General features: G+C 46.7%; 1 protein-coding gene across 3 annotated transcripts in view; it reads right to left on the bottom strand.

The window, feature by feature from the left end:
- KIAA0232 overlaps positions 1-24837 on the bottom strand; it is a 70901-nt gene that overhangs the window by 14769 nt on the left and 31295 nt on the right. For all 3 annotated transcript variants that reach the window (XM_080665846.1, XM_080665848.1, XM_080665847.1), the window contains exons 3-6: positions 13670-13807; positions 6698-6764; positions 5618-5699; positions 381-3666 (exon numbers count right to left, since the gene is read on the bottom strand). In XM_080665846.1, the coding sequence (XP_080521972.1) occupies positions 381-3666; positions 5618-5699; positions 6698-6764; positions 13670-13807 (3573 nt within the window). The remainder of the gene's footprint in view (positions 1-380; positions 3667-5617; positions 5700-6697; positions 6765-13669; positions 13808-24837) is intronic.

Genomic DNA, 24837 nt, shown 5'->3' with positions numbered 1-24837 from the left:
CTAGCACCTGGTGCCGCTCCCACAGTTGCCCACAAAACAACCTTCTGAAGAGTGAGGAGCCACCCTGTCTCTGCTTCATCCGCTTTGAAAGCTGTAACGCTTATATATTAGGTTTTGCTTTAAGCATACTACATGCAAGTTAAGACAACACATGAGACTCTTAGACCCACTGATTTGTTTTTAAATGTCTTTTCTCTGCATAAAATGTCTAAGTTTATAAACATCAAGTCCATTTTAAGTCCTTACGTAAAATCCTAAGGATGATCCATTTTAAGGTAGTTACGCTCATTCCCCAATAATTTACCGCTATCCCTCCTTGCCTGCTCTTGGAGTCAAGTCTGTCAAACCCCTTTATCGGACACCCACACGCGAACACATACCTCCGCCAGCTGTCCGGAAGGAGCCGGGTCATCTTCACAGGCAGGGAACTGACAGCCTGCTTTGCAACTGCAGAAATGATGAACTTCTTCCTCACACGGCGCCATTACTTTACTATTTGCTTCTGAGCTCTCCACACTGGTTTCGGAGGGCTCGTTCCTGCTGCACTCCAGGCACTGGGCCTGCTTCCCTGCCGACAGGCCCGCCGGCTCCTCCTGCGAGTCCAGGGACGTCTGCGCACTCTTCTCCATCCCCGACTTCTTCAGCCTGGGCAGGAACTTCCCCGACTCCAGTTCCGACTTTCCGTAGTAATGGCCTTCTTTCTGCGCATCTTCTTCCAGGGGTTTGAGATCTGCCTGTGGGTCTTCGAACGCATCAACCTGAGGAGGAACGGGAATACTGGCTTCGTCTTTCTCAGACTCGAACTCGGACTCGCTCCCCCCTCCAGGGGACAGTTCAGACGCGGAAATGGGGCGGAAGTGAGTCCTGGGCGAGATCCGGATGGCCCTGTACTGGGTTCTGTCGACGCCACATATCCTGGGGTGGAACGCGTCACTGTCGGAATCGGAGCAGAGGATGGATTTCGGTTTAAAACTAGGGCTGAAAGACGCAATCCCTTCGGGTTCAAAGGAACATTCTACGTGAAGAACTTGCGAAAACGGATTGTTTAAGTCGAAGGAAGAGAATGAATATTCGAGTCCCGGATCTTCAACTTGGAAGTTGCCACAGGCTCCCAGGAAGTCTTCATGGAAGACAAAGGAAAACCCCTTATTCAGCCCGCCCTCCCCAGTCCTCGGCGGGTCGCTCTGCTCCAGTGACACGAAGGGCTTCCACAGCTGCCTGTGGCCGGGCGCGAAGCTGTTCCCCGGCGTCATGAAGACGTCCGTGCCGGCGATGGTCACCACGTCGGAGGCCGCGCACTGCAGCAGGCTTCCCTTGGCGTGGCCCGGCGGCACCACCGCCCACTCCCCGTCGCTGCTGAAGGTCTTCAGCTCTCCGTACACGCCCCCGAGGATGAACGCGTTCTCCTTCTCCTGGGCCGCGTCCCAAGGCTTGGAGGGCGTGGTGTAGTCACCGCCGTCCACCTTGGACAGCTCGCCCGAAACGAAGGCTCGTTTCTCCAGGTTCTCCTTCTGCCCCTCCCACAGGTGGTACTCGGACCTCTGCACGGCCTTGCTGGGCTCCCGGAGCGGCTCCGCCTCGGCTTCGGCGTCCAGACAGCAGCAGTAGTTATTCACGTCTGCGGAGAACAGCTCGTCAGCAGCTCCTTCGACTTCCGCCAGCGCCGCGGAGCTCCTTCCCGCCAGCTGTGTCCAGATGTCTTTCATGACCCCTGGGCTGTAGCCGTCTCCCCCCGGGCTGCTTCCACGACGCCCGTGCGCCGTTTCAAAGGTTTTGTTCTCTGGTTTTTGTTCTAGCTGAATACCACAGACGGATTCTAGTTTCGATTTTTTTTTAAAAACTAAAGTAGGAATTTCTCCTAAAGTTCTACTGTTTTGTTGGCAAGTTTCATCTTGCAAGAAATCTAGAAGTTCTTCATCTACGTAATTTGACGAGACTCTAGGAACTACATAATTAATATCTTCTGCATTGAACTGTGTGGATTCTTCAAACTGGAGACTTAACGTCTCATTGTCCGAACGAGTTTCTTCTGAATGGGACCATGGACTACAGGTTCTCGTGGAAAGATTAGAACAGTGTTCATTTTCTTCAAAGGCACTATTTCTGGTCCATATTAGCAATCTGGACTGTGTTTTCTCAAGCGTGTTCGCACTAGAATCTGTATTTTCATCCCCCAAGTTGAGTGTTTCAAAAGAAAATGGTAAAACAGAATTACTGCATTGCACTTCAAACACTGAAAAACAAGAGTTTATACCAGATCCTTCATTACTATCCGAGAAGAGCTCTTGATTGCCGGCAAGCAAATGCGGCTTGAGGGCCGCGCCGTCGAAGATGGGAGAGAGCCTGATGGGAGACTCCCCCTCGAAGCTCTCGCCGTCAGCGTCCACGGAGCTGGACGAGCAGCACTCCCAAAACTGCGCCAGGTTGCCCAGGCCCTGCAGGAACTGGCCCTCGGCAGCCGCGGAGCTGGTGGAATCTGTCCATATTGCACTTTCCCCTTGCAACTCCATCCCATCTAACACTATGCAACATTCTGCCTCAAAATCGCTTCTCTCTTTGCTTTTTTGTCGAATCATATTCAAAATCCGACTTTCTCCTTGCATTGTTTCTGAGGCACCAGGATCCAACATGGATTGATCAATATCCACTTCATAGAAGTGCGTTAACTCTGATAGATGAATATCATCCAAGTAGCTGTTGTCCTCCGGGAGAGGACAGAATGAGGTCCCAGGGAGGTCAATCTCCTCATTTATAACCGCAGGCATTTCTACAAAGTGACCATCGATGAAAGTACCCGCTGCGAGGTATGCTTTATGAATATTACTGTTGCCGATACAAAGACCGTGCACTGAGTCAGACAATTCTCCCACCACCTCTGCTGTCGGATCCCGCGCATCCTGTCGGTTTCGGTACGTGGTCTCCAGTTTACTTTTCCTGCTCACCGGAACGAAGTATTCTGCAATGGGTTCGGTGTACCACAGTGGCTCTTCTTTGTATTCCTTGTCATTTCTGCTGTCCAGGTGCAGGTCTCTGTCCTCCGTGCCGTCCGCATCCCTCCTGCCCACCTCTTTCAATGGTCTCTTCGCCCGCCTGCACAGCTGTCTGCCAGAGCCGCCGCCGCTGCTGCTGCCGCCGCCGCCCACGTGGGTGTTCCTTTCGGCCCTCTCGCCATGCTTCAGCGAGAGCCTGCTTTGCCCACTCCGCCCTTTCCTGTTGCGGAGGTCCCGCGCCTTGTGTCTCACTTTCACGCACCTCACGGATGCTTTTAGCTCTCCCTGATTGCCGCTCGAGCTGGAGCCTGCCTCGCTGGAGCCGGAAGACCAGGAGCGAGGGCGAACCTTGCCTTCGGGTTTGTGTCGGATTTGTTTTTTGTACAACGCAGGCTTCTCTTCAATTGTGCCGTTCCCAAATTTGTTCTCCTTCTCGTTTTTACTTCTGCTCAGGGTTTTCGCGTGCACGGCGGCGGGCACCGCCTCGCCTCGGTCCCTGCTGGCCTCACCCTCACTGTTGCAGTCCTTGGGGGACGCCGTGTCTGTGCTGGCTGGGGGCGCGGTGGACGATGACGAGGAGCTGGAGGAAGAGCAGACTTTAGACTTGTTCCACACGGTCAGGATCTCTTGCAGGCACACCGGCTTCTCCGAAAGTGGGGGAAACGCTTCGTAGTACCTGCAAGACAGCGCAAAGAGTTGGGCAGGGCACTGAGACGTATCAGCCCTAGGAAGCAACATGGCCAAACGGAAGACTGGGATATTCGTTTTAACAGTCAATGGTTACACTAGCCATGGATCATTAACTTTTAAATAACTACTAACACAGTCAAATAGCCTTTACAGGTAGTCCAGTGTACCAAGTACCGAGATAAGCATTATAAGAAAATTAAAATATATAAAATGGGAGTTTTATCTTCAGTCTGAATTTTAACTAAGAAGCTGTAAGTGAAAGATATGATATTGTGGGAAAACGTAATCTTTTGATCAGAGATGCCTGATGTCATTCTCAGCTCAGGACCCGCTACGCCGCGGCTTTAAGCTACTTGTTTATGCCGCGGCCGCATTTCCTCCGCTGTGGAGTGGTGGTGACATGCTTCCCCCACAGGCTGTGTGAGGCTGGGAGTGGACGTAGCTGAAAAGCTGTATGGCCAAGCAGGTGAGAGCATGAACTCTGAAGCCACACTTCCCGAATTCAAATCCTGGCTGTCCGTTTCTAGCTGTGTGACCCCAAGCACGTCACTCTAACAACAGTATCTACTGCACCGAGTGGTGCGGAGTAGAGGAATCAGCATGAGAAATGAGTGCTGACAGCACCTTCTTGAGTGACTGTGGTCATCACTGCTTTCTCGGGAGACAGTCACCACGCCGGCACTGGGAGACACTCAGAATCGCAGGGTTAGGGTGCTGGCGAGGCCTGGGACAATCAGAGACGGTGGACCACAGGGCGCCTTCACGGTCCAGAGAGGTAACAGTGCCGTGAGGACACCTGTGAGGCGCAGGGCCCTGGGGACACATGTGCCCGGACTGGAGCTGCCTAGACAGCGACCCTGCGGTGCGGATGGGACCTCGGGAGGAGGGCTTTACAGGCCGGAAAAGCGGGAGAAGAGCTTTCCGTTTGCTAGGAAACTGGAAGCCCTGGAGAGTTCACAGCGGGACAGAATGCAAAGGAAGACTCGGGGCAGGCTGGCTACCGAGGGGACTGTCGCTCTGGGTGCAACAGTCAAGGTCACACGTGAAGCAACCAAAGGCCGCGCTCACGAAAGGCCCGTGCGGCGTCTTCCAGCTCAGTCCACAGCAGAGCTAGAGAAACATACTGTGTGCCTCGGACGTATTTTTAATGTTCTAGGAGTCGCATTAAAAGTATAAGAAACAGGTGAAATTCATTTCAATAATATATTTTACTTAACCAAATATAACCATGATATAGAACATCATTTCAACATGTAATTGGTATTAAAAGATATTAACAGAACAGTTTACTTTCTTTTTTACACAAGTCCCTGAAATCTGCTGGAATTTATAGTCACAGAACATCTCGTTTTGAAGTGGCCACATTTCAAGGGCTCAACAGCGCTTAGGCCACCGTGGTGGACAGCGCAGGTTTACACAAACCAACCCAATGCTACTCTTCCCTTAAGTCTTACCGGCTCAGGAGATTCAAATAAAATGTATCATAAAGAAGTCTGCTGATAATGCAGCTGACTTTAATACTGACCATTACAAAGAAAGAACTAAAAGTGCCCTCAGCAAACAAGTCTGGCAAGGCCCATGACTGGAGCCAGCCGTGGGCACCTAGCTTCCTGTGTGTGCAACAAGGGTAAGCACAGCTCCTTTCCGCGGCCGCAGAGGATGGTGGGAGCTTCCATGGTCACGGGACATGATAGGACCAGAAATAATGACCTTGTTTCCTTCAGTCACTGCACAAACATTGATTCAACATGTATGTTAGGATAGAATCTTATTCGCCTTTGAATTCTGTGTCAAATATGCAAGTAAGTGCTCAATGTTCCCTGAGTTATAAAATATGAAACTACATACAAGACGATGAACAAGACTGTAAGCCATGCAGCCATTCTTACTCTGGCTTTAACAAATGTGCACTCTACGACTAAACGAGTCGTACATACATTTCCACTTGATCCTTCGCTGTCGGGGACAGTTCTGCCTCTGGAGAGGGAGAGCCTTCTAACTTTTTGTGAATCTTCTCTTCTGTTGTGAAACAAAAATTGAGAAAGATCTGTCATGTTTTCAAACATTTCTCGAACTTCAATAGGAATTACTAGGCTTCTGTGGCAGTTTATCTTTGTAATAACAACCTATTTCTGCAGTGTGCTGGGGGAAGTCTCTGGCCACACCCCGTGAAGACGGCTGAGGTGAGACTTGTTCGTCCCATCACCGAGCCAGTGCTTCTGGAGGCACCTGATTGAGAAACTGAAATCTCCTGGATGCTTGTTAATTACACCAGAAAGAGAGAACCTCTGTTTAGATTCCAAAAACATTTTCTCACAAAATTCTGCACTCACGGACTTTCTATACCCACTCACCTAGACTAATGCTAATCTGAACAGAAAGTTCTTAATCACAATTCGCAATCCGTCACTTAGCATCTAGACGGCCAAGGGCTGTTTCCACTAAAACAGAATCGAAGGGCAGTCCCTTAGCTCAGCTCCAGATCCCGCCAGGAATTAACACAAACCAACCCACCACGCCCTGAGTAGGAAGGTCAAGGCTTGGTGGGCAGCAGAATGAGCACGAAGAGGACAAGGAAAAGGAAGGTGCTTAACCTCAGTGCGGCTTACAGAAAGGCTGGGAAAGACGTGGTGAGGGTTCATGAGTCCAAATGGCTTACTGAGGCTGTCAAGCCTGCCTTCCCCGCAAAGTTCAAGGGTCAAGGTCGTTCTTCCGAAGCTGCGGTACTTAGTGTTGGCCCTAACGAAGAAGGCCTCGATGTCAGCAGGCAGGTGTGAGCAGGGCACAAGGACGGGACGAGAAGTGCTGCTCCTCTCTCCGAGGGCACCTGCGGGCCAGTGCCCTCAGCAGCAGGGGTCTCCCTTCGGGTGACAGCGGAGGGCCGCCCCACGCGGCCTGGAGACACACTGAACACAGACTCTCCACCACAGTGGTTCCTGCTGGCTCCATCCCAAGGCCCCCACCCCCGTCCTGGTGACCACTGCGCCCGCGCAGCCAGGCCTGGAGGCAGCACTCACCTTGCTTGCTCTGCAGGTCCTTCAGGCGGGAGCAGAGCTCCTCCACTAACGTCTCGATCCCAGAGCTCTGTGTGGGAACAAAAGCTCACGTTCATTTGCTGCCGGGTACGTAGAAACTAGGTATTTGTATTCTTTTGCTTTAATATGAAGGTTTTATAAAGAAATTAATCTTCCAAGTTCCAAAAGAAATACATTATCGATGTTTAAATGAACACAAAAGTTTAAAAATTATACATCTGTAGATCCACTTTAATATTCATATTTACTGGTTAAGTATATGCAATGGCACTTACTGAAAAAAACCACTGTCTTCCCAGGGGCACAGCACCTTGCTGATGGGCAGCCTAAGGACCTACGTGCCCTCCGTACAGCTGGAAGCCACCATCCTGTTCGCTGCCTACGTCACAAGGTCTGGTGCCACATTCATATAAAGAAAAACCGCAGCCCTGGCCGCTGGCTCCCCCCACATACCCGAGGGTTTGGTGTCCGGTCAGGGCACATACCCGGGTTGTGGGTTTCATCCCCGATTGGGGTGTGTGAGGGAGCAACCAAGTGATGTTTCTCTCCCCCTTCCTCTCTCTAAAATCAACTTAAAAAGAAAAAGAGCCGAAACCGGTTTGGCTCAGTGGATAGAGCGTCGGCCTGCGGACTGAAGGGTCCCGGGTTCGATTCCGGTCAAGGGCATGTACCTTGGTTGCGGGCACATCCCCAGTGGGAGGTGTGCAGGAGGCAGCTGGTCGATGTTTCTCTCTCATCTATGTTTCTAGCTCTCTCTCCCTCTCCCTTCCTCTCTGTAAAATATCAATAAAATATATTTAAAAAAAGAAAAAAAGAAAAAGAAAACACGTCAGTGAGAAATCACAACAAGTTCATCTGAGTCCTTGAGGCGCTCATGGTCTGAAGAAAACAAGGTGATTTTTCTTTCCCAAACGGGCCCCATGACTGCCCGAGGAGCAGCAGAGAGCAGGCCGCACGGGCCCTGTTCTCCTTTAAGGGTCACGGGCAGGATGCTAGTCGCTGAGCAGACACAGGGTAAAATGGGAGGAGGGAGGAGGGAGGGCAAGAGTAAGAGCCAGCTTTAAAGAAAAACGAATGTTGCAAACAGGCACAAGCAAACAACCTTTTGCTTATGTAAACTTTTAAACTTTAAAAATTCTCTATTTCTCATAGAGGAAAGAAACTCTTTCACCATATACAAGAAAAGTGAGTGTATTTTGTAGCAACCTTGTACTTATTCCGTGGCCGAAGTATTGAGACGGGAACTGAGTCTGCCTAGGTGGGCAGCACCGAACAGGTGCACGGGACTGCTCCCCCTTCGCCCTCCTGGGCCTGCAGGGGCTAAAAATAGAACTTCGCCCCACTGACTTCACTCAAAATGACTCAGCACAAGTTTTACAGACATCCTAAGCAAGAAACACGGGCGTTACACAGTGTGAGCAATTTAAGCAGCAAGATTACATGAAAACAGCTAATTGTAACGATGATAAGTACATTCTATCCACATCAGTTCACAGCTTTCTCTAGGGAGACAGGACGGAGGGAGGCTGGGAGATGGGCCAAAAGAGAATTATTCTTTCCTTAAAAACACTCTCACAGCCCATGGCAGCTATTAGTCATAAACACGCTCCTCCTACACAATGCCATTGGAAAGACTGCTTACCATAATGTTCCAGGTGGGATGAGGATGGCCGTTTTATTCCACTTCCTCCAGATCATGAACCTAACCCCAGCGTCAGCTGACACGCGCGCTGCTGCACGCTGCTCTGTACACAGGCCTATGTCACTGTGTTTCTGAAGCCAGTGCCAGTCCCAGGGCAGAGCACCGAGCCTCAGGCGTCGCCTCCGCCTCTGCCTTCAGCACCACGGCTGCGGGCTGTTTAACAGTCTGCACGCTACAACCTTCACACAACTAGGGACTAGACATTCTTTCTCATGCTTGTCTCCTCCACACACCTGTATTTAGTTGTCCTGGATAGTAATACAACATAGAAGTATATATACTTGCTCTCATTGTTTATGGCAAAGAAACAATGAACTTACTGCTTAACTCTGTGCCTAAAAACAAGCTCTAGCCCTAGCTGGTGTGGCTCACTGGATAGAACATCAGCCTACAGACTGAAGGGTCCTGGGTTCAATTCCAGTCAAGGGTACAGGCCTGGGTTGCGGGCTCGATCCCCAGTGAGGCATATGCAGGAAGCAGCCGATCAATGATTCTCTCTCATCATTGATATTTCTCTCTCTCTCTCCCCTCTCCCTAACTCTCTGAAACCAATGAAAATACATTTAAAAAAAGAAAAAGCAAGCTTGACCCACCAGGCGTCTGTTTCCTGTCCTTGACCATCACAGCATCCTACGTGTGTGTGCATGTTAATCATTCGACCCCTGGGCTATCGTAACAGCCAGTGAGAAGCAAAAAGGGCATCGTCCCCTCCCATCCTGGCAGGTGCTCCAAACTGTTCACTTGGAGCTGCCAATGAGAAATTTTATTTGCTTTCCCAATTACAATATAAACTATTACATAGTCTTTAAAATTACATTTTAATAGTATACCACATCCACAGGGCATTCAAGAATGCGAGAGAGTGACATCAGAGGAATGGCGGCGTGAGAGAGCCCTTGGCCTCTCCTACTGAAATGTCAACAAGTTAACCAACTATAATTCCACAGAGAAATCCCTGCTCAACACAGAAGCACGCCGAGGAGACCCGTGCACTGGAACACCTAAAGGTGGGCAACGGGGCGTAAAGCAGGAGATGGAAGCGCAGGCGGCCCGAAGACAGACACAGCCCTGCAGCCTGGAGCTCGCGGCCGGGAGGAAGAGCGCGCTGCACAGGGCAGCCGGGCAGGGAGCTGCAAGGGCGCGAACCGTGTCTGGGTCCGCAGACGCCTGACAGAGCACAGGGCTCTGCCGTGTGGCTCTCCCTGTCAGGCAGGGCGGCGGGGTCTCAAACAAAAACGGCCACAGAGCCCCGCCACTGCTTCAACTCCCAAACCTCGCCTCCCGCTGTCCTTGGAGTTGCGTCCCGGAGCGTGTTATCTGAAGCCAGGAGCTGTTGCAGGAGGACTGCAGTTTGCCTCTGTGACTGATGCCCAGGAGGGGTGCCTGGGGCACCATGGAGGCCAGGGGTCGCCGTCACAGGGAAGGTAGAACAAACCCACCAAGCAGAGTGTCTTAGGGAGGCTGTGGAGGTTAAGACTAGGAGGTCACAGAGGAGCAAACCTTGCGAGTCAGCGCCATCTACTGGGAAGCAGCAGAAAGACCTCGTCAGTAACAGACAGAAAAGCAAAGACCCAAGCAAAGCAGAACCAAATACCAGGAATAACACAGCAACAGGATGATCAGAAAGAAAATGAAAACTGCCCAGAAAGCAAGCTGGAACACATGGAAATGTGTGATACACATGACAGAGATTTCAAGATGGCAGTTCCGAAAATACGCAACAATGCGAGAAAATACAGGCAGGCAATTCAATGCACTCAGAAAGCAGATCAATGAACAAAAGGAGTGCTTTGCTAAAGAGATTAAAACTTAACAAGAACCAATCAGAAATCTCAGAAATGAAGCATGCAATTAGAGGTTAAGAGTGAACTACTGAGACTAGAAAACAGAGCCAACCAGATGGAGGAAAGAATTAGTGATGTTGAAGACGGTAATTAGAAATGCCGCAGAGGGAAGAAGAGAGAGAGGCCTGGACATAAAGAAAATGAAAGAGCTCTACAAGAACTATCTGACTCCATCAGAAAAAGCAACATTAGAATTATAGGAATGCTGGAGGAGGAAGAGAGGGAGCATGGAATGGAGAGTCTATTCAAACAATAGTGGGTGAGAACTTCCCAAACCTATGGAAAGAATTAAAGCCTCGAATCCAAGAAGCAAACAGAACACCTAGTTACCTCAATCCAAAGAGGCTCTCTCCAAGGCACTTGGTATTAGAGCTGCCAAAAATTAATGACAAAGAAAGAATTCTCAAAGCAGCCAGGGAAAAGAAGGAAGTGATCTACAAAGTAAAACCTATCAGAATTTCATCCGACTTCTCAGCAGAAACCCTACAAGCCAGAAGAGAGTGGAACCAAATATTCAAACATCAGAAAGAGAGAAATTACCAGCCACGAATAATATATCCAGCAAGATTATCCTTTAAATGTGGACAAATAAAGACATTCTCAGACATAGACATACAGAAGCTGAGGGATTTTATCACCAGAAAACCTCCATTACAGGAAATATTCAAGGGAGTTATTCTACCTAAAATAAAGAATATAAGATCACAACACTATGAATAACATCACCAAAAAAACTTACAGAATAACAGGAATAATTTGTGGCAACAAAAACATAAAAGGGGAGGGGATAAAAATCTGAACTGGCAAAGGCGGATGAAGAGCAGATGCACTCAAAAGAGGGGTCCCAGGTTCGATTCCGGCCAAGGGCACATGCCCAGGTTGTGAGCTCAATCCCCAGTAGGGGGCGTGCAGGAGGCAGGGATCAATGATTCTCTCTCATCATTGATGTTTCTATCTCTCTCTCCCTCTCCCTTCCTCTCTGAAATCAGTAAAGAAATATATTTTAAAAAATAAAAATAAAAATAAATAAATTACTTTGTTATTTCAGAATGTTGAAGGACATGAGAAGTATTTTATATGAAACAAGTGGCCCGGTGCACGAAATTCGTGCACATTAAAAGGGAATTAATTAGAGGAAGTATTTTAATATTGCTATTTGCCCTTTCTCTATAATAGAAGTGTCAGAGATTAAAGAAAATTGGTAAAATGTATATGAAAATCTTCCTTCGGTCAGAGTCTGGGGCGCACCGTGGGACCCAGAGTCAAGTCCCTGCCCACCCGCATGCACCTCGAAATCGCGCGAGACCCAGACCCTGCCAGTCCCACCCCCATTGGGCGAGATCCAGAATCAGCCGGCCCCACCCCCATCAAGCCCCGCTGGACGGGGGCGTGCAGCCTCAGGTCCCCTGCCAAGCCCCGCTGGGCGGGGGGTGCAGCCTCAGGTCCCCCGGCACACGCTGGGCAGGGGGGCGGGCCTTGAGGTCCCCTGTCAAGCCCCACCAGTGGGGGGTGTGGCCTCAGGTCCCCTGCCCCAGCCCGACGCCATGCAGCCTCAGGTCCCTGCTGATCGCTCGTTATGGGAACCCTGCCTCTGCTGTGGGCACAGCCATCTTGTGATGGCATGAGCATTAATTTGCATATTACATCTTTATTATATAGAACGTTAAAAGATTAATAAAATAATCATAATATTTTCTAATATACAAACAAAAATTTATAAATCAGAAGCAAATACAGTGTTTTTAAAATGTTAGAGAACTGTTATTCCGCTTCTAGAAATACATACAAAAGAAATGATATAGCCCTGGCTGGGTGGCTCAGTTGGTTAGAGCATCATCTCGTGCACTAAAACGTTGTTGGATCAATCCCTAGTCAGGGCACATATGGGAGACAACTGATCAATGTTTCTCTCTCACCTATATGTTTCTTTCGCTTTCTCTTATAAGCAAAAAAACATATCCTCGCCCTAGCTGGTCTGGCTCAGTGGATAGAGCGTCAGCCTGTGGACTGAAGGGTCCTAGGTTTGATTCTGGTCAAGGGCACATGCCTGGGTTGTGGGCTCGATCCCCAGTGGGGGACAGCAGGAGGCAGCCAATCAATGATTCTCTCTCATCACTGATGTTTCTATCTCTCCTCTCCCTTCCTCTCTGAAATTAATAAAAATATATTAAAAAAAAAACAAACACCCCAAAAACATATCCTCACCTAGCCAGTGTGAATCAGTGGTTGAGCATTGACCTATGAACCAAGAGGTCACTGGTTCAAATCCAGGTCAGGGCACATGCCCAGGCTGTGGGTTTGATCTCCAGCAGGGGGCGTGCAGGAGGCAGCTGATTAAAGATGGTTCTTAAGGATGTTTCTATCTATCCCTCTCCCCTCCTCTCTCTCTAAAAATCAGTAATATATCCCAGCTAGGACTGAAGGGTCGCGGGTTCGATTCTGGTCAAGGGCATATGCCTGGGTTGTGGGCTCAATCCCCAATGGGGGCGTGCAGGAGGCAGCCAATCAATGATTCTTTCTCATCATTAATGTTTCTATCTCTTTCTCCCTCTCCCTTTCTCTCTGAAATCAACAAAAATATATTAGAAAAAAAAATATATATATATATACATACATACATATACATACTAGAGGCCCGGTGCACAAAATTTGTGCACTTGTGGGGGATCCCTCAGCCCAGCCTGTGCCTTCTCGCAGTCTGGGAGCGGGCCTAAGCCGGCAGTCAGACATCCTTATCGCTGCTGCAAAGGCGGGAAAGGCTCCCGCCACTGCTGCTGTGCTCGCCAGCCATAAGCCCAACTCAGGGCTTCTGGCTGAGTGGCACCCCCATGTGGGAGTGCACTGACCACCAGGGGTCAGTTCCTGCAGTGAGCATCTGCCCCCTGGTGGTCAGTGTGCACCATAGCGACTGGTTGTTCCACTGTTTGGTTGATTTGCATATTAGCCTTTTATTATATAGGATATCCTTGGATAAAAAATTTTTTTAAAAAGAAATAATATAAACTAAGGAAAAAGTCACACATGAAAATATCCTGGAGAGCATAACAACAACAAAATCAAGAGTAAGCTAAACATCCAGCAATAAGAAGTGTATTATATTGCTGTTAGAATACTATTTCATGAAATATAACTTAGACACTAAAAAGAATAAAGATATATATTAACAAGATGTCTATATGTCAAATGGAGAAAAGGATATAAAATTTTTGTGTATACTCTAATTACAATGATACATATAAAAGAATATATTATATAAATACCATAAAGAAAAAAGTAATAATGTTTATGTTTCATGGTAAGATAACAAGTAGATAATTTTTCTAAGGTTTGTTTGAGTCAAGATGTTATACTTGTAAACTTTTAAACACCCCTTTTCTCTTAAGTATCAGAAATAAAATATAAACTTACTTCATCAGATGCAGATCGAAGACACTGGACAGCAGCCTGTTTTTTCATCTCTTCCAGAGTTAGATCTGAGCACTTCTTCTTACTCTTTCCCCATTTCTTGTAAGCTCCTTTCTCCCAGCCCAGGAAGATGTCATTCTCCTAAAGTCAGATTGGACCAGTTTCAATGACCAAGCATAAATAACAAGTTCCATACACTATTTCGCACATACTTACACATACATCGCCTACTAAACATATTAATTCATAAACTGGTACACACTAACCAAGTGACCACAGAACACTATCAATCAGAACACTTCAGGATGACCCACTGGTTTGGTATCGACTCCTGAGATGACTGATTACTTATGACTTATTATTTATGATCTTACTAAATCTGACCCACATATTCATAACAAATGCTAACAAACAACTCAGACATCCTATATCATGAAAGGCTAATATGCAAATTGTCCCCTCAACCAGGAGTTCGACCACGGGCAGGGCCAGCCTGCCAACCACCCACGACCCCCCACCCCGGCCGACCCCGCCCTCAATCACCCCCGCCCCCATCGGGGCGGGCTGGCCAGATCCCACCCGTGCACAAATTCGTGCACCGGGCCTCTAGTTTGTATATAAATTCAAGTATTACTTAAATTTTAGTATGAGCCCAAAACTATATACACAATTAAGTGTCCTGTCTTCTATAGTTCCCACTCTTCAATAGTGAATGCTCAGGATTTAACAGTTAAACGGTTAAATCCCTCCCTCCATGCCTTGTAGTCTAAAACAAAAGGGGCAGGTGTACTCAGGGATCAGAGCATCGCTGAGGACTGAAAGGTCTCAGGTTTGATTCCTGGTCGAAGCATGTGCTTGAGTTGCGGGTCTGATGCCTGGTCAGGTTGTGTGCAGGAGGCAACCATGTGAAGTGTCTTTCTCATATTGATGTTCTTTTCTCTTCCCCTCCCTCCCTCCCTTTCACTCTCTCTACAAATCAATGGGAAAAAATATATCCTCCGGTGAGGATTAACAACAAAAAACAGATACAAAATATTTTGTTAGTATTTAAAGTTTATTTTTCCCTCTATTTTTATGCCCATTATAAGAAGCTGAAGAAGATCTGAAAAGTAGGAAGAAAGCAGGCAAATCACCCATGACCTACCGCCAGTGAACACTACAACAATCTGGTCTGCTTCACCTGGTCTTTTTCTTATGCTTTAAAACACATAGTTGAATTCACACTATTTGTATAATTTTACATTTGATTTAACTTATTATAGTGTGAACATTACTCCCATGTTACTACAAATTCTTTGGGGCTACATAATATTCCAAGATGTTGGGTTTTCTTAGCTATTTCCTTAGACTGGGACTGTCAAAATTTAATATTTTTAATTGATTTGCTTTGTTTTGTCTTTTGTTGTTGATGTTAATCCTCACCTGAGGATATTTTTCCACAGATTTTTAGAGAGAGTGTTAGGGGTAAGGGAGGGAATGGAGGAGGCGGAGGGAGGGAGGGGGGGGAGAGAGGTGGGAGAACAGACATCAATGTGAAAGAGACACATAGATTGGCTGCCTCCCCCATGCGCCCAACGAGGACGGGGGATCGAACCAGCACCCAGGTACGTGCCCTTGACCAGGATTCAAATTCTCAACCCTCTGGTTCTCAGGCCAATGCTCTAACCACTTACCAACAGCCAGGGCTGTTCTTTCTTTTTAAAAGCCTTTATTTGATAAATTTTGAGTAAAACCAGTCGGGAGACAAGGGAAAAAAAGATAAGAGAGACACACAATGTCAAAATTAAGAATATTATCTAGAAGAGTACTTGGCCTCCAGTGGGCCCTGAGGAAATAGATATAAATGAATGAGATGGAATAAAGAAAAGCATAACAATTCATTCAAAAGATCTTTTAACATCAAACAATATACCATCACCTGTCTAACCAGTTTTACTTTACACAATACAATCTACTTTTATGCCACCAAGAAAAGAGTGCAAGAAGGTCCATCCTTCCTCCACACTCATCAGAATTAGCATCCTTTTACTTAATTTCTTAGGCATGTTTGCAGATTTAATGACCTGAAAAACATCTTTTCTGGCTGAGTGGTGTCTATTCCATTTTCCAAGGGAAAATGTGTGTGATGGCCAAGGAAGAACTATCAGTATATTTCCACTATCTGACGTGTTTGGCGGGGCTACACCTGAAACCTGTGATTCTTATCAATGATATCTTCTGGAGATAGGGCTTGGCCTTCGACAGGAACTGAGGACCGAACTGTAACAATGGAGATTCCACGCTTCTGAAGGCAGGGGAACTGTTATCGTTTTCTCTCTTGTTCACAGTGCATAAAACATGGTAGAGAAGTTATTTGTGTAATTATTGAAAGCAGGAATCCTTTCTGTTTGAGCTCTGAGACTGGCTTTCTCTTTACTGAGCCTTATAACCATACTAGAGGCTCAATGCACGAAATTCGTCCAAGAGTAGGCCTTCCCTCCCCCGGTTGCCGGCACAGGCTTCCCTCTGGTACCCGAGACCTGGCCTTCCCTCCAGCACCTGGGACCTGGGCTTCCCTCGCAGTCCCGGCTTCGTCTGGAAGGTTGTCTGGTCTAATTAGCATATTATGCTTTTATTATTATAGATTTCTCTACTGAAGCTATATTATAGCCCAGCAGAGGTAGCACACATTCAAAGGTCCTAATAGTTTTTTAAAAAACATTTTCATTGATTTCAGGAGGAAGGGAGAGGGAGAGAGAAACATCAACGATGAGAATCATTGATCAGCTGCCTCCTGCACGCCTCCCCCGCCCCCAAAATTCACATGGACATGCAGTCAGTTCTTCTGGCGGGCAGCCTGACCATACAGACCAAACATCTTAAACATGTATTTTTTTAAATCTTTATTGCTGAGAGTATTACAGATGTTCCCCTCCCCGCTCCCCATTACTCCTCTACACCCGGTTCTCGCCCCATCCCAAGCCTTCCCCACCCTATTGTCTGTGTCCACAGGTAATGCATAAATGCACGTAAGATCTTTGGTTAATCTTTTCCAACCCCTCGACCCCCTTCCCTCTGAGATTTGTTAGTCTGTTCCATGTCCCCATGCCTCTGATTCTATTTTATTATTCATTTTATTTTGTTCATTAGATTTCTTGTTAGTTTATTTTGATTTTTAGATTCAACTGTTGATAGATATTGTTTATTGCAACTTTATTGTTCATATTTTTTATCTATTTTTTTTCTTCTCCTCCATCTCCTTCCTCTTCCTCTTTTTTTTTTTTTTTAAATATATTTTATTGATATTTTACAGAGAGGAAGGGAGAGGGATAGAGAGCTAGAAACATCGATGAGAGAGAAACATCGATCAGCTGCCTCCTGCACACCTCCCACTGGGGATGTGCCCGCAACCAAGGTACATGCCCTTGACCGGAATCGAACCTGGGACCCTTCAGTCCGCGGGCTGATGCTCTATCCACTGAGCCAAACCGGTTTCGGCTTCCTCTTCCTCTTCTTAAAGAATACCCATCAACATTTCATGTAATCCTGGTTTGGTGGTGATGAACTCCTTTAGTCTGTGAAGCTCTTTATCTGACCCTCAATTCTAAAGGAGAGCTTTGCTGGGTAGAGTAATCTTGGTTTCAGGTCCTTGCTATTCATCACTGTGAGTATTTCTTGCCACTCCCTCCTGTGGCACCAGGGATTACAAGAATGCACACAAGCTAGTCCCTGCCTGCCAGAGCCCCAGGGTCCCGTGTGGAATAAAGACCTGGGAGCAAACAACGACGCATGGCTGCTGCTGTTGGAAAGGTTGTGGAAAGCACTTCGAAAACAAAAGAGGCACACCGTTCCTTGGCTTGGTTTAAGCAAGGCTTCCTGCAGAAGGAAGGGTCACGGAAGCGGTGTCTCAAAGAGAGGAGTTGGGACTGGAAGGAGGGGAGTAACAGGCAGAAGCGATGAGCTGAAGCCAGGGCTAGCACACTTTTTCTCCAAAGGCAAAATAGTAAATACGTTAAACTTCATGGGTCAAGAGGATAAATCAAGGGGGATAATGAGGTACTTTTGCCAAAAAGAGAGAGAAATTAAATGTTCACATTTACTGATAGAATTCAAAATATAATTCAGTACCTTTTTTGTAACACTGGTCTGCTAATGAGAAAAACAGAATTCTTTTTGGGGTAAATAACAGTTGCTTAATCAGGGCTCCAAGTCAGTGTTCTCTATCATCAAAATCAATTACAAATGTTCACCTGTTAATGCTCATTTTTTAAATAACAGCTTTTCTGACATATACTTTATATACTATCAAATTTACTCTTTTAAGTATATTTATTCAGTGGTTGTTGGAATAATGCACAGGGTCATGCAACAATCACCACCATCTCAGTTTAGAACACTTTCACCGTCCCACAAGGAAACCCTGCACCCACTAGCAGTCACTTCCCATTACTCTCCGGAGTCGCCGGTAGCTATTAATCTGCTGTCTCTATGGACTGTCTATTCTGGACATGGCATGTAAATGGATCATACGATATATGTCCTTCTTTGTCTGGCTTCTTTCACTTAGTGTGATGTTTTGAAGACTCATCCATGTTGTGGCATATGTCAGTACTTCATTTCCTTTTATGACTGAACTAGAGGCCCGGTGCATGAAATTCTTGCACGCGTAGGGTCCCTAGGCCTGGCCGGCGATCAGGGCCGATCTGTGGGGTGACCAGTGGGGCGATGGGGGGGGGGGGGGCCCTGCTGGCACCCACCATGGCCAGCCTGGCTCTGGCCCCGCCCTCACCCCCCGCTGCCACCTCCGGTCACCTTTCTCTGCGGGGTGACCGGCGGGGCCCCCACTGGCACCTGCCTTGGCTGGCCTGGGGCCTGCAGGCTGGGGGCAGCTCCTGTGTTGAGTGTCTGCCCCCTGGTGGTCAGTGCGCATCATAGCGACCGATTGTCCCACCAGCTGTTCCACCGTTCGGTTGATTTGCATATTAGGCTTTTATTATCTTTCCTAATAGAGAAATATGTAAATTGACCGTACCTCCGCTACGCCCACAGCCAATCAGAGTGAGTATGCAAATTAACCAATAAAGATGGCGGAGGCTGAACGCTTGGGAAGAGGCCGAGCCTGCCATCAGAGGGGCAGGGGGCGGGTGCTTGCTTCCCAAGCCTACAGCCTGGGGTGGAGGCTGTAGGCTTGGGAAGTGGCCAATCTGGAATCGGAGGGAAGGGGAAAAAAAAAATCAATGGAAACATATCCTCAGGTGAGGATAAAACGAAAAATAAAGAAATGTCATATATGCCGAAACCGGTTTGGCTCAGTGGATAGAGCGTCGGCCTGCGGACTGAAAGGTCCCGGGTTCGATTCCGGTCAAGGGCATGTACCTTGGTTGCGGGCACATCCTCAGTGGGAGGTGTGCAGGAGGCAGCTGATCGATGTTTCTCTCTCATCGATGTTTCTAGCTCTCTATCCCTCTCCCTTCCTTTCTGTGAAATATCAATAAAATATATTTAAAAAAAAAAAAAAAAAAAAAAAAAAAAAAAAAAAAAAGAAATGTCATATCTTATGAAAGGCACATCTGAAAATGCCTAAAGAAAGTTGTCATTTTTTCATGGTGAAGGGACTGGAGTCCATGTTAATGAAAACACCTTGGTGGCTGCGGTGACTGGCAGTGGCTGCAGCAGCGGGGTGATGGGGCTGGTGCCTTCCCCTGATCAGCCCTGTCGCCTCCCGCAAAGGGAGGCCAGACTGCTCCAACAGGGAGCGGGCCTAAGCCATCAGTAGGATATCCCCTGAGGGCTCCCAGTGAGAAGGGGCAGGCTGGGCTGAGGGACCCCGCCCCAGTGCACAAATTTCGTGCACCGGGCCCCTAGTATAGGATAATATTCCATTGCATGGATGTACCACATTTTGTTTATCCACTCATCCACTAATAGACATTTGGGTTGTTTCCTCTTGGATATCATGAATAATACTGCTATAAACGTTCATATACAAGTTTTTGTATGGACATCTACTTTCAATTCTCTAACTGCTGGGTCACATGGTAACTATGCTCAACCTTTTGAAGAACTGCCAGGCTACTTTCCAAAGCAGCTACACTATTTTACAACTTACATACCTGTAAGGTCTGAGGGTTCCAATTTCTCTACATCCCACCAACATTTGTTAGTGGGTGTGAAATGGTATCTCATCATGGATTTGATTTCCCCAAGAACTAATGATGTTAAGCACCTTTTCATAACTTTGTTGGCCCTTTAGACACATAGCTATTCAAATCTTCTCCTTATTTCAGAATTGTCTGTTCTGAATAACATCTCTCATCAACTCTGTGACTTGCAAATAGTCTCCAACTCAACGGCTGTCTTTCACTTTCTTGCTGGTGTCCCAGGAAACTCACGAGTTTCTCGTTGTGATAAAACCTGAAGTATCGCCGTCTTCCTTGGCTGCTTGTGCTTTGGGCCATATCTAAGAGACCACTGCTTCATCTAAGTCATGAAGATTTACTCTTATGTTTTCTCCTTAGGTTTACAGTTTTAGCTCTTACACTTCCGTCTATCGTCCACTATGGGCTAATATTTGTATGCAGTATGGGGCAGGAATCCCACTTCATTCTTTTGCATGTGGCTACCCTGCTGTCCCAGCACCTTGTGTTGAAAAGACTGTTTTTTCCCCATTGAACGGTCTTGCTGGGAACCAGCTAACCATAAATACAAAGATTTCTAGATTCTCTGTATCAAACTGCCTTGATTACTGGAGCTTTGTAGTAAGTTTTGAAATTGGGAAGTGTGAGTCCTCCAACTTTGTTCTTTTTCAAGATTTTTTAGGCCATTCTGGATCCCTTGCATTTCCATATGAATTTTAGGATCAGTTTGCCAATTTCTACAACAAAGGCAGCTGAAATTATGATAGACTGTGTGGAATCTGCAGGTCAGTTGGTAGAGTATTGCTATCTGAATACTATTACACCTTCTGATCATGAACGTGGGGTATTTTTCAACTTGTTAGGTCTTCTTTGATTTCTTTCAATGACATTTTATATTTTTAATGTGCAAGTCTTACAAATTTTTTGTTAAATTTATTCCCAAGTATTTTAATTTTTTTTACACTATTGTGAATAAAATTTTCTTAGCGTCATTCCTTAGGGTTTTCTATATATAAGACCATGTCATCCTATATAATAAAAGCCTAATATGCAAACAGACCAAATGGCGGAACGGCTGGTTGCTATGATGCGCACTGACCACCAGGGGGCAGATGCTCAATGCAGGAGCTGCCCCCAACCCGCAGGCCCTAGGCCAGCCAAGGCCAGTGCCAGCTAGGGCCCCCAAATTGCCCTGCCAGTTGTCCCGCAGAGGGAGGCGACTGGCAGCAGCAGCGGGGGGCAGGGCCGGCAAGAGGGCAGTGCCAGGCTGGCCAAGGCAGGTGCCAGCAGGGGCCCCCGGTCGCCCCACCAGTCGTCCCTCAGATCAGCCCTGATCGCCAGCCAGGCCTAGGGACCCTACCCGTGCACGAATTTCGTGCACCAGGCATCTAGTATGTCAATAAGAGATATTTTTAGTTCTTCCTTACTTAACTGCCTGTTAATGCTGATTTATAATAAGATTTTATGTATTTCATCTTTGAAAATGTCTTCACACAAATATATTGCCAAATTACTAATATTAATCCCCAGACATGAGTTTAACTGAACACAGTAATTCTTAGAAGGCTTTTATAAAACTCTGTTGGGTTCTTCTCTTGATAGTTGCCTTTTAGCATGTCATTATATTGCAGATGCATCATTCCCAAGCTAAAGTGAGGGGGAAGCATCTCAACTGAAGTTCAATGGTTCTGAGACGCGGACGCTGCCTTTGCACTGTGCCAAGGTGTGAACATGAGACTGGAACTGCAGTTTGAGCTTGAACAACACACCGCTCCCGGTCTGTGTGGGAATGCGGGCTCTGCCTCTTGTTTTAACTTTTTTTTTTAACTTTTGACATAAAATGTATAATGCCACTTATTTGTGATTCAAACAATGCTATCTGTTAGAATTACTTTACTACATTATGAATTTTGTATATAAGTGCTATTTTGCCTTATAATTTTAGGTTGGTTCATTAAGATACATCAAGTTTATAGCAAAATCTACACAAAAAATAGATATACTTTCTGCATTATGCTCTTTCCACTTCCTATATTTGAGAGCTCCTTCACCGTTCTTTTTTCTGGCTTCATGTACTGTGTGAATGTATTATCATTTATTTAATCAAGAGCACTGAACAAACAGATCTTAAACAGAACACAGTATTTTTTAAAAAGGGTCCATGTGTTTCTATTTTACTGTTTTCAGTCTCTGTCTCTTGTCCTGTACTTATTAAAACATAAACATAAAATTAGACATGTGCCAAATGTTTAGCCAGTAAAATCAAGTATGACTTTTCAAAGTCATAATCTTAAAGACAGAGCACAATTGGTAAGTACCAAAACTTGGAAGTTACGGCTGAAGAACTTCTCAACAGGGGGATCTGCCGGTACTTGTTCAGACACTACTGCAAGGTAACATAAGGCTACAGTCTTGACTGACTTTCCCTGCTGTCTTCTATCAAAAAGGAAACGGAACTGGAGGAAGAAAAAGAACACGACATTCTGGAATACAGCTGGTACAGTGACGTCTGCTGTTTGCCACTTAGCATCCACCCCCGCCTCCCACACCTTCCTGTTACCAGCATCCTGAAAAACCAAAACCATGATGTGTCTGAATGGGACTAATGCCACTCCATCTTTGGGTCCCAACGGGCTTAATACAAATCAGTGTGTTTCATCCCTTTAATTCAAGATTGGTACAGAGAGAGGCATGTGACCAATCAGAAATAAGCACACAATAAATTTAAAAGTTTTATTGCTGGGAATGTAGGGGACACATCCTTCAGACAGTGTGTGGGGGGAAATATGTTGTACTCACTGTCATTTTGTCCTCTATCCCCAGGGAGCTGGTTGCAAAACCCACTGACAGAGGGAGGCAGACAGAGGTAGGGCACAAGCCCCAGATGGCACCATGAAGCTCAGACTAGAACCAGCTGGGGCCAGCCCTACTTCAGAACTTTTAGTTATGAGACTTCTTTCCCCAACATAAGCCAGTTTACTGTATCCAGCAAAGCTATCATTTAGAACCAGAGAACATATAAAGAGCTTCCCAAACAAGAAAAAGCTAAAGGAGTTCATTACCACTAAGCCAGTATTACATAAAATGTTGAAGAGTGTTCTTTAAGGAGAGGAAGAGAAAGAAGAAGGGGGAAGAAATAAAAAAAATACGAAAAACAAAATGGCAATAAATACATATCTATGAACAAATGAATCTAAAAACCAAAATAGAAGAAAAAGCAGAACAGAAACAGACTTATAGATACAGAGGGCAGACTAATGGTTGCCACAAGGGAGGAGAGTTGGGGAACGGGTGAAAAAGGTGGAGGGATTAAGAAGGACAAATTGGTAGTTACAGAATAGTCATGGGAATGTAAAGTACAGCATAGGGAATACAGGCAATAATACTGTAATAACGATGTGTGGTGTCGATGGGAACTAGGGTTATTGGAATGACCAGTTAGTAAGTTACTAGTATATGTGGCTAATCACTGGGGTATACACCTGAAAATAATACAATATTGTATGTCAAGTGTAATTGAAAAAGAATTTTAAAAAGAGGAAACTATAAATAGTGATAAGAAAATCCACAAAATGTGAGAAAGTATCTGCATATTATATCTGATAATGGGTTAATATCCAGAATATATAGAGAACTCCTAAAACTCAACAACAGAAAAACAACAACCAGATTTAAAAAATGGGCAAAGACTTAAAAAGACAGTTTTCCAAAGAAGATATACAAAGGCCAATAAACACACGAAAAGATGCTCAGTATCACTAATCATTAGGAAAAATGAAAATCAAAGCTATAAAGAGACACCACTTCACACCAATCAGAATAACAAGTACTGGCAAGGATATGGAGAAACTGGAACCCCATGCACCATCGGTAAAAATATACAATGGAGCAGTGCTGGCAGTTTCTCAAAAAGTTAAAAATGGAATCCTCCTATATAATAAAAGAGTAATATGCAAATTAACCATCACTCCACTACACCCACAAGCCACGCCCATCAGCCAATCAGGAGCGAATATGCAAATAAATCCAACTAAGATGGCTACAGCCAGAGAGAGCAGGAGGGAGGCTTGGGTTTCCCTGGCAATGGAGGAAGCCAAGCTTTCTGCCTGCCCTTGCCGGCCAAGGCCTCCACTCAAGGCTACAAAGTTTCAATGATAGAAGATACATAAACCCAAACAGAAATGGCGGCAGCCATGGAGCTGGAAAGAGCAGGAGGCTAGGGTTGCCCCCGGTGATGGAGGAAGCCAAGCTTTCCGCACACCCTGGCCAGCACAGGCCTCCACTTAAGGCTACAAAGTTTCAATTATAGAAGATACATAAATCCCAACAGAAATGGCTGCCGCCACAGAGCAAGCAGAAGGCTTGGCTCCGCTCCAGGCTACAAAGTTTCAATTGTAGAAGATAAATAAACCCCAGATACCAGGGCCTCCGCTTGGGTTGCCAGGGGGCGTGGCCGGCCTGCAAACCACCACAGGCCCCTCACCCAGGCCGCCTCACGCCCCAAGGGAACCCCCACCCTGATCCAGGACACCCTTCAGGGCAAACCAGCTGACCCCCACCCATGCATCAGGCCTCTATCCTATCTAATAAAAGAGTAATATGCAGATTGACCATCACTCCAACACACAAGATGGCTGCCCCCATGTGGCCAAAGATCCTGCCCCCATGTGGACACAAGATGGCCACCACAAGATGGCCAGCAAGGGAGGGCAGTTGGGAGGGACCAGGCCTGCAAGGGAGGGCAGTTGGGAGGAACCAGGCCTGCAAGGGAGGGCAGTTGGGGGCGATTAAGCCTGCAGGGGAGGGCAGTTAGGGGTGACCAAGCCAGCAGAGGAGGGAAGTTGGGGGCGACCAGGCCTGCAGGGAAAGGCAGTTGGGAGGGACCCAGGCCTGCAGGGGAGAGCAGTTGGGGGGGACCAGGCCTGCAGGAGAGGGCAGTTAGGGGTGACCAGGCCTGCAGGGGAGGGCAGTTAGGGGTGACCAGGCCTGCAGGGGAGGGCAGTTAGAAGAAAACAGTCTGGCAGGGGAGCAGTTAGGCATCAATCAGGCTGGCAG

Source organism: Plecotus auritus (assembly GCF_963455305.1).
Source record: "Plecotus auritus genome assembly, chromosome: 1".
In the NCBI taxonomy this organism is placed as follows: Eukaryota; Metazoa; Chordata; class Mammalia; order Chiroptera; family Vespertilionidae; genus Plecotus; species Plecotus auritus.
Note: the sequence above shows the minus strand (reverse complement) of the source record. Positions and strands in the feature narration are given on the sequence as shown.